Source organism: Nannobrachium achirus (genome assembly GCF_963921795.1).
Source record: "Nannobrachium achirus genome assembly, chromosome: 4".
Classification (NCBI taxonomy): Eukaryota; Metazoa; Chordata; class Actinopteri; order Myctophiformes; family Myctophidae; genus Nannobrachium; species Nannobrachium achirus.
This window is the reverse complement of record NC_137813.1, coordinates 16,118,977-16,130,646: the sequence shown is the minus strand read 5'-3', so window position 1 is coordinate 16,130,646 and position 11,670 is coordinate 16,118,977. Positions and strand designations below refer to the sequence as shown.

The 11,670-nt window shown below is 41.5% G+C and overlaps 1 protein-coding gene across 1 annotated transcript; it reads left to right on the top strand.

The window, feature by feature from the left end:
* Positions 1-1,087: 1,087 nt before the first annotated feature.
* On the top strand, positions 1,088-5,991 carry LOC308284484 (lysozyme g-like). Its single transcript, XM_080725101.1, has 5 exons — positions 1,088-1,165; positions 2,168-2,245; positions 3,305-3,507; positions 4,364-4,502; positions 5,637-5,991. The coding sequence occupies exons 1-5, from the start codon at positions 1,162-1,164 to the stop codon at positions 5,768-5,770; spliced, it is 558 nt and encodes a 185-aa protein (XP_080581227.1). The 5' UTR covers positions 1,088-1,161; the 3' UTR covers positions 5,771-5,991.
* The last annotated feature ends 5,679 nt before the right edge of the window (positions 5,992-11,670 follow it).

Below are 11,670 nucleotides of genomic sequence, written 5' to 3'. Positions count from 1 at the left end.
GAGAAAATAATGCTGTCTGCTAAAGGGCCTAGTGCCCGATAGTCTCAATCAATCAAATCAAATAACTAAACGAAATAAACCCTAAACAATAATCACAGCGTGGTTTTAGTGTTGGCAAAGTACACACGCAGCGGAAGAGCGTGGCACCAAGCGAGGAGAGACAGACGGCTGACTCTGGCAGGAGTTGTGCTGCCTAAATACTGGTTAACAATCAGCCCACTAATAAGTGGGAGGAGGATGGGCTGTGGGAACTAATGCCCATCCTGCTACAATCGCATAGAATAATCATCTATTATTCATCTGTCTGTTGACAGACTGTATGGATTGTCATGGATTGTTAAACCATTTATTCATTTTCGTTGGCAATACTGTAGGTGTATAGCGAAATAAATGTATTATATAATGTATTGATAAGACTTACATACATATCCACTTTTTCAGATATCCAGTGCACATAGTAGTCTATCTATAGCGTCAGCTCAGTATGTTACCTTTTGAATTTGTTTCCTATCTTGGTTGTTGACTCTTACTCATACCTGGCTCTACCTCTCCCATATCATTCACACTGCTGTTACTGGCGCCTGGACTTCCCTCCCTCGGTCAATAAACGTTATTCTCATAGTAAGACTGGATAACACTCATCCGTACAAAGTCCACTTCTCTAGAAACATCTATTAACCACTCACACCCTCGGACCTGGCTTGGATCTGTAGCCTACTCTGACTACTTTTATCCCTCTCTTTTCCCCCTCTACTCTAAATAGCTCATGTTGTGAGCTTGAAGATCAGATTTGTTTTGCCTAATGTACCCCCCGCCCCATTGTAGAAAGTTTATGTACTTCTCATAGTGAAACTGACAACCGTTTGACCCGACTAGTCCGCTATTATAGAAACATCTATTCATGTACAAACGGTACAGAAAGTGAAAGTGCTTCTCATAGTGAAACTGGCAACCGTTTGACCCGACAAAGTCCCCTATTATATAAACGTCTATTCATGTACAAACGGTACAGAAAGTGAAAGTGCTTCTCATAGTGAAACTAGATTCTCCCACTTAAAAGGCAGACAGATGCTGTTGGATCTGCACAACTCTGGTCTATGCTAACACTGCCTGTTTGGGTTCAGCTTTCTGTGTTAAGAGGATCATCAGCCGGGAGCAGATATGGGTGAGATTGTATAATTTATTTTCATCTGAATATTGACACTGTCATGCAGAAAACTCATAACTCTTTTTTTTGTTTTGTTTTTATATTGAAACTCATTAAGACCTGGAACCACTTTAACCAATATTTTATGCTTTAACTGTTGAAAAATAGCAGATCTACAAGCAGTGCGGCACTGCGAGCTTGTAGATCTGCTATTTTTGAAAAATCTTTTTTTAAAGCGAACATTTGTAAGCGAACATTTGTAACTCAAATATTTTCTTCTGGGGGTGGGGGGGTTTCTGGAACAACATATTTTGAGATGGGGGTCCGCGGTTTTAGGGGTCCTTGACATGAAAAAGTTTGAGCACCACTGACAAAGAAACATTTTTAGAATCGGGGATTGTCATGATCTTTCAAAAATAGCAGATCTACAAGCTCGCAGTGCGGCACTCACTTGTATATCTGCTATTGGATAGTTTTAAGTGGAAATGAAAGTGTCTAAGTGTGTCTGTAAGTTTGATAAATATTGAAAAGTATCAAGAGCTTATGACTAAATAACTACATTTGTTCCATTGGAACAAAGGTTATGGTTTGGACATACAATGTTTCTGTGATGTGTGTTACCTCCAGAAAAAGAAAACTCCCATCTTGTAGACAAAGCTTCAGTAATCTAATCACATGATCGCTATGATGCAGGAACAATAGAGGGTATGCGCATGCATAAAGTGAATGGCAAATCGAGTGGCAAAGTGAGTGGCAAAGTGAGTTCAACAACAAAGATAGTCATAAAACCAGTGTACAAGAGACAACTAAATTATAAATATAACATTACATTTAAAAAATCCCGGCCAATACCAGCCACCCATGCCAGATCCAGTGCAGACCAAACAGGGTTCTATTCTAACTTTTTTTAAAACAGTTTTTATTGATATGTGTGTAAAAACAAGCTAGATATAAATACAAATAATAAAGAAAGAAATATACACTTACATTTCATGATATGATTGAACTGGATATGTCTAGGTTTTGGAGACATCATGAGTGTTGAAACCACAGGGGCATCATGGCAAACCGCTCAGCAGGACAAACTGGGATGCTCAGGTAAGTTACATCAATAGCCTACATATCAATCATATTCTGTGCCAATGACGGTTTTTGATGGGTTTTTTCCAATAGCCCTGGGTGCCAATGACGGCTTATGAAGGTTTTTGTGTTTTTTGTATAGAAAAAAAAAAGATTTTTTTTTTTTTTTTTTTTTTAAAGATGTCAAAATGACCTGAGATCAGAGAGATGCTTTTCTCTGTTTGTGTGTTCGCTCCCTCGTTTAGCTGATTGAGAAAATGTGTGTTCATGTGTGTCCATTCTAGTGGATGGACACTTTTTTTCATTCAAACAGCTCTATCTCTGGAACCATTTGTCTGATTGACAAAATTCTTATAAAACAATTATATATATATATATTTTTTTTTTCATTGCATAGTAAAGAAAAACATACAAAATCCTGGCACAGCTACCTTGGAGCCATTTTGGCATTTGGCACAGAATGAGTTAAAGCGGTGCTTCTCAAACACTCTCATTTCAAGGTTTACAGATGTGCATTTAGAACCCCCTCCAGGAGCCCTGGAGGGTCCCTGGACCACACTTTGGGCATAATGTATATGTCCTATACTTTTTTCTTTTTACTTTACCTTGACTATTTCCAATTTTCAGTACTTTTACTGCCACTCCACTAACATCTCAGAGGCAAATATTAGACTTTTACTCCAATACAATTATTTGAATACTAGTTACTTTGTAGATTTTATCTACATTATCCACTTATAGCCTACAGCCCTATATACATTTTGGCCATTTGAAAATAGCCGATCTACAAGCTCACAATGCATCCCCATGTGACGTATTGTGAGCTTAAAGATCTGCTATTTTCAAAACATGTATTTTTAAAACATTTTATACATTTGAAAACTTGTAAAATTGGACATTCTGCATAACTACTTTTGGTACTTAAATCAATATAAATACTTGTACTTTTAAAATGTTGAATTCCGGACTTTCTCTTGTAACAGAGTATGCCTATAGCTACATTGCAGTATTGATACTTTTACTCAAGTAAAACATGTGCGTACTCTTTCCGCCACTGCTTTCCAATCTCTCTCAAAGGTGTCCAGGCGTCACATACAATGGCTCAGACTGATCTGGGTCGAATGAACAACTACAGGTCCATCATCTCCAGCGTAGGACGAAGGAAAGGTGTTGATCCAGCAATCATTGCCGGCATCATCTCCAGAGAATCCAGGGCTGGGAATACGATCGCACACACTGGAGGCTGGGGAGACAATCACAATGCCTTTGGACTGATGCAGGTGATGACCATACCGTTGTTGTCGTGCAGAAACCTTGCATCTCCATCTCTATATTTAATGTGTTATTCCCCCCATAATATATATATATGTCCTATAGCCTACTTTGTCTTTCATTGCGACACAAAAGCTGAAAAAGCTGACAACGTGTTGTGAGTGTGTAGTTCTGTTACTTTTGCAATTTATTTATTTATTTTGAGTGAAAGTGAAAGCGGTACAGTATGGGGTTTTATAAATATTGAACCAATGAAAAGTATGAACACAAGCTTGTCACCAAATAATACACACATTGGATCAGAGGTGTAATTTCAGAAAGACATACGGGAGTGGCAAAAAAAAAGTTATCATAGCCCCATTTCTAAATGAGCAAAATAGTGGATCTACAAGCTCTCAACATGTCGCTTGGCGATGCGTTGAGAGCTTGTAGATCCACTTTTTTCACTATTGTTTGGGGCAAAAAGAGAAGATGTTTGAACGTTTTCGCCTATAATGACATTCCCAAAATAGGGATGCCACGTTGAAAGTGGTTAATAAATGAATGGTTGCATACAATATGAGGCTTATCTCAATTAAGTTATGTAGAGTTATGTAGATGAAGTTGATGAACAGGCATTGATTGCAATGAAATCAGATGAATCTGCTAAAACAATTCAGTTAGACAACATAAAAAATGTATTTAAGTTTAAATCAGGTTCAGGTTCAGGTTTAGTTTTTCCCATTTCCTGAAAAAGAACAGTTTTGGACATAATGAGTTTTCCACCCGACAGCGAAGATATTCAAGTTTTTATTGGCTCACTTCTTCTTCGTCAAACTTTGCATAATAAACACAATGCATTTCTATGTAATTGTATTCCTGTAGGTTGATAAAAGATGGCACACTCCAAGGGGCTCGTGGAACAGCGAGGAGCACATCACCCAAGGCACTGAGATTCTGGTGGACTTCATCGGACGGATGCAGAACAAGTTTTCTGGGTTGAGCAGGGAGAAGCAGCTCAAAGGTTAGTTCCTTTATTATCTCCGTTTTAATGATTGACCCTAAGGCTCCATTTCAGAGCACAGCCAATGTTCTCACATGGTACTGTACTGTGGTGGACAGTAACACACACATTTAATGTATTATTTGAGTAGCTGTACTTTACTTTATCTGGAAATTCCCATACAATAGAATCCCTTTTATGCCCATCAATATTAAGCCCATATGTGGGAATGCTATATATGGACATATTGTGTCAGTCTTACAAGTGTGGTTTCCGCGACACAAGTCACACTTAATTCCGACCTTGTCCCTTTTATGCCCATATATGGAGATCCCTGTCCCGATTTCATCAATATTAAGCGCATATCATGGGAATGCCCATATTTGGCAATATCCATACTGTATAGTGTATATGGACCCTCCATATATGGCCAAGACAGAATTAATTTGCTAAAAGACTGCTGACTATCATCACCTGTATCTCCATGAAGATCACAACACTGACTGACAATATCTTCTTTCCATGCCATACCTGAAGGCGGAATTCAAGAGAATTGCCTCGTCCAAACTCTCCTGAACTTGAATGCAACATCTTATGTTGAATGAATATCCCTCTCTGTGTAGAAATCCATGCCGTTATGCCACATCTCCAGTATTGTCTTGATTATAATATAATAGTATAATATAGGCCCGATGCCTTGGGGAGTTGTTTGTCACAGTACATTTGCACATACGTGAAATTTATTCTCTGCATTTTACCCATCCTATAACAACTAGGCGCAGTGAGCAGCCATGTGTGGCACTCGGGGAGCAAGTAGGGGTTAAGGGTTTTGCTCAGGGACACATCGGCACATGCTGCCTGACTGGGAATCGTACCTGCAACAACCAGGGGCTCTGGATCCCAAGGCAGGCTCCCTAGCCTCTCAGCTACAGCCTCCCCATGATTATGCTTAGTTCAGTGTGGTATCACAAAATAGCAGACCTCCAAGCTCACAACGCGCCGCAGCATGATGCGTTGTGAGATTGGAGGTCTGCTATTTTAGACATTTCTACCAAAAGGCCCTTTTAGAAACGTCAGACCCTGCCTGTCTAACATCCTCTGCATGTCCCTATCTACCACTGGCTCTGACGGTGCTGTAAATGTGTTTCCATATAGGAGCGATAGCAGCCTACAACATGGGGGACGGGAACGTTCACTCCTATGATCAAGTGGACGCCAACACCACAGGCAAAGACTACTCCAATGATGTGGTGGCCAGGGCTCAGTGGTACAAACGACAAGGTTATTAGAACATCAGCCTGCATAAGCAAAGAAGGTCTCAGCAAGAACAGTCACCAACGTCATCTAGGCTCCATGGGTGGCGGGTGGCCACGTCCGGTGGCCACCCAAAATAACATTAGCGTCTATGAGCACTTCGTCACTTCCGCCACCCAAAAGTGTCATGGCGGCGTCCCATGGTGTGCCATTTTCCGGGTGTTGTCTGTTCCTGCCTAACCTTCCTTGCCTGGAAGAGGTGGCAAAATGTCCTCCATATCCTATATGCACAGCAGCCATATTGAAAAGAAGTTGGGCCCCTCCTCACTTCCTTCACAGATGTTATCGATGATACTAATGAAGGGAAGGCTCTGTTCCGTTTAGTTTTGCACAGTGGTTCTCGAACCTTTTAATTTCAAGGACCCTCCGTCATAACTCTGAGAGGGTCCATTTGGTTCCATGTCTTCCCACACCAAATGGACCCGTAAGGAACCAAATGGAACCAATTTTGTTCAATTGTTTCACACACTTATTTACTGTATACATGCACGCAATGATTCTCTCACACCATATCCTATTATGGCCACAAGCCTCTCTATCCACATCAAAACTTATACAATGCCTCCCCCTGGCCAGCCGGGGCGCTTGATGGAGGGGTAAGGAACTGGTTGGAATAACGTGTTCCTTCCACGCGCTACGTCCATCCCGGGGAAATTCCCCCTGCCAGGTGAAAAGAAACAACTTGGACTACTCATGCATTGAAGGAAGCATGAGGTCAGTCCGTTGTCTCCCCAGGTGTGGCAGAGGGAGAGCAGAGCCCAGGATTACATAGGCAATTGGTACTGGGTGAAAAAATGGGTTGCAAAATCGTGGGATAAAAATTATGAAAAAATAAAACTTATACAAATAAAAGCAAAAACATGTTTTAATCGTACACTTCACTCTATGGATTTATTAATTCTGGTTTGTCCATGTAATTATGATGTCCATCATGTTAAATATACTGAAACCAAATAAAAAATCTAACAATGAAGAAAATGTTGCAATTGTATTCACACAAAATGTCAAGTGAAATTAATGAACATAATACAAAAACAGACAAATTGTCTGATTTATTGGACTCGTTAGACTACACTCTTGGCGTGTATTAATTTCTGAGGAACAATTGACATTGGAAAAACTGCATCATTTAAATGGTAGCCTTGAGATCTATTTTTTAACCAATCATTTTAAAGTAATATTGCTATATAAGCATATTGGGGAGAAAGGAAGGATTGGCTTTAGAAAGTGAATGACATGCACCACAGCCTATAGGAGAGCCGGAATCGAATACTGTGATGGTATGTGCACCAACTGCTTGATAGCGCACAACAGCTGAATTGAGACTGCCGATACATAAGGGTTCCTGTGTAAATAAGCCGTAAAGCTTACTAGGCTCTCTTTTTAGTTGACCTTGTGACAGTGAACGGTACCGTTATGAAACTGTATTTTCCTATGCAACCTTCTAATACAATCTTCAATCAATCAATCAATCATTGAAACAGACTTGGATGTTGTGCACCTTATGAACATACATACTGTATACAGTACATCCATTGTTGTGTTCATTGGTGATAGATTTATTCATACACTCTTTCATGTTCATAAGGCTAACCTGTTTTCCCAGCATAATTACCCTGAGATTAAGACATCACACAACGTGTCTGTCTGATGGCCCGAGGCATAAACAACTTGAGGGAGTTCCCTTCCTGTGTGTGTGTGTGTGTGTGTGTGTGTGTGTGTGTGTGTGTGTGTGTGTGTGTGTGTGTGTGTGTGTGTGTGTGTGTGTGTGTGTGTGTGTGTGTGTGTGTGTGTGTGTGTGTGTGCGTGCGTGCGTGCGTGCGTGCGTGCGTGCGTGCGTGCGTGCGTGCGTGCGTGCGTGCGTGCGTGCGTGCGTGCGTGCGTGCGTGCGTGCGTGCGCGTGTGTATTTCAGTCCTACTGCTGTTGCTGCTATGCTGGGTTAAAGGTTTATCTCATAATCTTTGATGTTTTATGGTGAATTGACTGTGAATGAGGGCAACATGCCTGTAGGCCTCCATAATACAATATTTACAGAACAGCCAGTAATAAGGGTTATTCCAGGAGCAACGCATTTATTGTATGTATGGGGTCATGCCTTTTACTGTGTCAGTTTCTTTCTACTTGGATACCAATTCATGCTATAGTGGTCATGTGCTGTGGACATTTAAAGGGAGATTTTTCTCTTCTTTTCTTTTCTTGACACGTTTTAAATCCAGAGGAACACTTCTAGCAGAGGCGCTTAGCTCCTTTATGGCATGCTGTGTCAAATCATAGCAGGACGTTACCAAGTAATGCACTGTCTGCTGGTTCTCTTGATGTTAGGCAGAAACCTCATATTTCCACATTTCAACTCTGAAAGCTCAAGAGGCACATCGAGGCGTGTTAGTGAAGACAGTTTGTCCTACTTCACTGGAAGTTGTGAGGTTTCGTTGACTCAGAGAATCTTTATTGTCTCCGGAGAGTCTGTGGGCAGGGATTTGACACACCACCTACCTGTTGCACACACACACACACACACACACACACACACACACACACACACACACACACACACACACACACACACACACACACACACACACACACACACACACACAGGAATGGAACGCCCTAATGTCGTCTACATGCCTCAGGCCATCAGACAGATGTCTGTGATGTCTTCATAAAAATGTTGAACAATACAACAGAAGATTTATGGATAGATGTAATGTGTTCATCAAGCCAAAGTCTATTTATAGACTCTATGATCTGATGCTGTCCATGGTGTAGACAGCAAGAGTCATTTTTATTGGGATACCAGATGGACAGATTCAGTTTGGTTGGCAGAACTTGGAGCCTTGGGCTTGGATGCTTAAGGGAACTGCCTCCAGCTCTGCATCGTAGTAACTCGCTAAGTGCATTTTTCACTAATTCAGTGAGACCTGGTGGTAACCAAGTAGGTCTGGATTTGCCTGCAGCCTAATCTGATCTGACCTCTCTGTAGCGCCCTCTACCTGTAGCTCTGGTAATAATTTGGCTATCCTATTTTCACTGGTAATAATTTGACTATGGCGGCGGCAGTAGCTCAGGAGGTAGAGCGGCCGTTTTTTGGACTCTGAAGGTTTCAGGTTAGATTCCCGGCTACTCCTGGCTAGGTGCCGAAGTGTCCTTGAGCAAGACACTGAACAGAGCAGGTGGGTGCCTTGCATGGTTTCCTCCGCCATCAATGTGTATATGGGTTAATGTGAAGTACATTGTAAAGCGCTTTGGAGAAAAGCGCTATATAAATGCAGTCCATTTACCATATAAACACAGTCCATTTACTATTCTATTTTGACTGCATAATGTGGACTGCATGGGAGCTAAAGCTACAGTATTTTCAAGTGAAAGGCCCGACCATCTGCTGTTAAATAAACCGGGTTAATTCTCTGTGCAGTTTATCCTGGCCTTAGGTTCCCTCCACTGGTCCCTGGAAACTAAGCAGTGTTTGACAAGCTCCTTGAAAGTGTAAGCTCAGGCATGTGATTGTCAATGTGGTTTCCGGGGGCCCCCAGGGGTCCATGAGAGGATGCTAGGGAGTCCCCAGAAACATGAGGAACAGTTTGCCCTTATTAACTAAGCCCTATTTTATTTGTTGGCCATTCTAAAATAGCACTCTGACACAAGCTCACAGTCACAATGCACCAAAATGCAATGCATTGTGAGGACATGTGTTTTCAATGAATCTTCTCTTAGCTATATAGGGGTCCCTGGCACAACATCATCATTTCAAATGGAGACTAAATACACATCACATAACATATCAATGTTATCCTTGACATGAAAATGTTTAAAACCCACTTAATGAAGCTTCATTGCACTGAAACAGCAACAGGACAAAAGTATTATACCAGACCCCTTTTCCTCATCATTGAACCAACTTCATTCCAAGTATATCCTCAGTGATCAATAAAACTGTCTGTCAAACAGATACGCAGGCGAGTGTGTGTGTGTGTGAGTGTGTGAGTGTGAGTGTGTGTGTGTGTGTGTGTGTGTGTGTGTGTGTGTGTGTGTGTGTGTGTGTGTGTGTGTGTGTGTGTGTGTGTGTGTGTGTGTGTGTGTGTGTGTGTGTGTGTGTGTGTGTGTTGTGCGTGTGTGTGCCTGTGTAACTTGTAACAAGTGCAAGTGTGTTCTGCCAGTATCATAGTGGTAATACTTTATAATAATTGTATGAACAGTGTGATTATAAGTCACTATAAGTGGTCATTGGATGCTTTAAGTAATGACCTTACTTGGAAGCAGAAACACTTTGTATGTTGGTCTTGCACACAGTAGATTTAAAGCTGTTTTCCCCCCCCAGTGGTCACTTACTTACTTGTAATCAGAAAGGAATGGAAAGAAATACAATTATAATGCGAGTGAGCACTCATTTAATTGCAGTCTTGATTAATTGTTTAGGCAACAATCCACTATAGACACACATACGCTTTAGCCTCGTGACTCTCTAATGCATGGGTCTTCAACAGGGGGTACGGGACCCCTAGGGGGTCCTCAGAGTTACTACAGGGGGTCCTCCAAATCTTTGAGTGCTAGATTTTTTTTTTCTGTTTTTTTATATTAACCACTCGAACCCTAGTCCATATTCTGAGAACTGCGAGGCGTTGTGAGCTTGTAGATTGGCTATTTTTGGCAAAGAGCTTTGGTGTAGAGGGAGAAATGAGCAGACTAAGTACAGAGTGAAAAGTCAAGTTTATGTATTGACGGTTCAAGTGGTTAAATATCTGAAAACACAAATTGACATGAATCCAAAATACACTGTTGATTGTGCTGTCAAAAGATGAAACTATATGGAATCTATGACAAGGTTGTGGAGGTTCCTGCTTCATCTCTCTCTCAACTAAGGGGTCCTTCCTTGGCCTGAAAACGTTGACGACCCCTGCTCTAATGTGTGGGAGCAGCCACTGACTGCATGGTCTGGGCACAGCGGGCAGCAGCACTTTATAAGCAGGTCCTGGCTTGCTCACATTTCTGCCAGTAAAGAAGCCAAACTAAAAATAAGTGCTACCCTTTGTTTACCTGTAGCCTACACAAGATGTAAGAATAAAACAACCCTGAGTGTTCTGTTCTTCCTGCGTTGGCAACAGAAATTGGTGTTTTTGGCGAGCACCGTAGGCAGGGTTTTTAGGATGAAAAATGGTGGCAAAAGCCTCGATCAGAGTCGGGTCCACGGTGGAAGGCTATCCACCCCGGTGTAGTGCGGTGTAGTCTTTTTGAGTCATAAAACTACAACGTTAACGCTCAAAAAGACTACACCGCACTACACCGCTATCCACCGCGGACCCGACTCTGTTCGAGGCTTAAGAAGATGAACGGACCAGTTTTGACTATGTCTATTCCAGTTAATCTAATTTATCACTGCCTTTTTTTTTATTTCAAATTATATATTTTCACATTTTTTAACACTTAATTTTTGAACACTTCAACTACAACTGTACTCTGTCGAGGTGTCAACTTACACCTTGTGCACAAGTAGGCCATGGATGGCTAACTTGTGCACCAGCAGAGGTCCATTTGGTTCCATTTGTACACGTTCAGAATTATGGGGGTCAGTGGTCTAATGCATACCAAACTAGGGGTCCTTGAAATTAAAAACTTTGAGAGCAACTGCCTTAGAGCTTCTGATTGATATAGGAAGCATTGTGTTGTATTTGTTCCTGCAGAGTTGGAGGGCTGGATGGCACGGTGTGCTGGACCACTGGGCCCTGAAATCCAGTCAGAACAGAACATTAATTTGAAGGCATCATGGTAGTTTCTTTGTTGTTGTGTCCTTGCTGTTCTTGCTGTACAATAGGCTACATACAGTATTTGAAAAGTTGTGAAATGGGATGTGCTCCATAATGAGTAGCCTATGTTCTA

Excerpts from the sequence above, each read along its gene's own strand:
- LOC308284484 (XM_080725101.1), top strand. Across the intron at positions 3,508-4,363 it reads ATGCCTTTGGACTGATGCAG|GTTGATAAAAGATGGCACAC; the intron begins GTGATGACCATA and ends GTATTCCTGTAG. Across the intron at positions 4,503-5,636 it reads CAGGGAGAAGCAGCTCAAAG|GAGCGATAGCAGCCTACAAC; the intron begins GTTAGTTCCTTT and ends GTTTCCATATAG.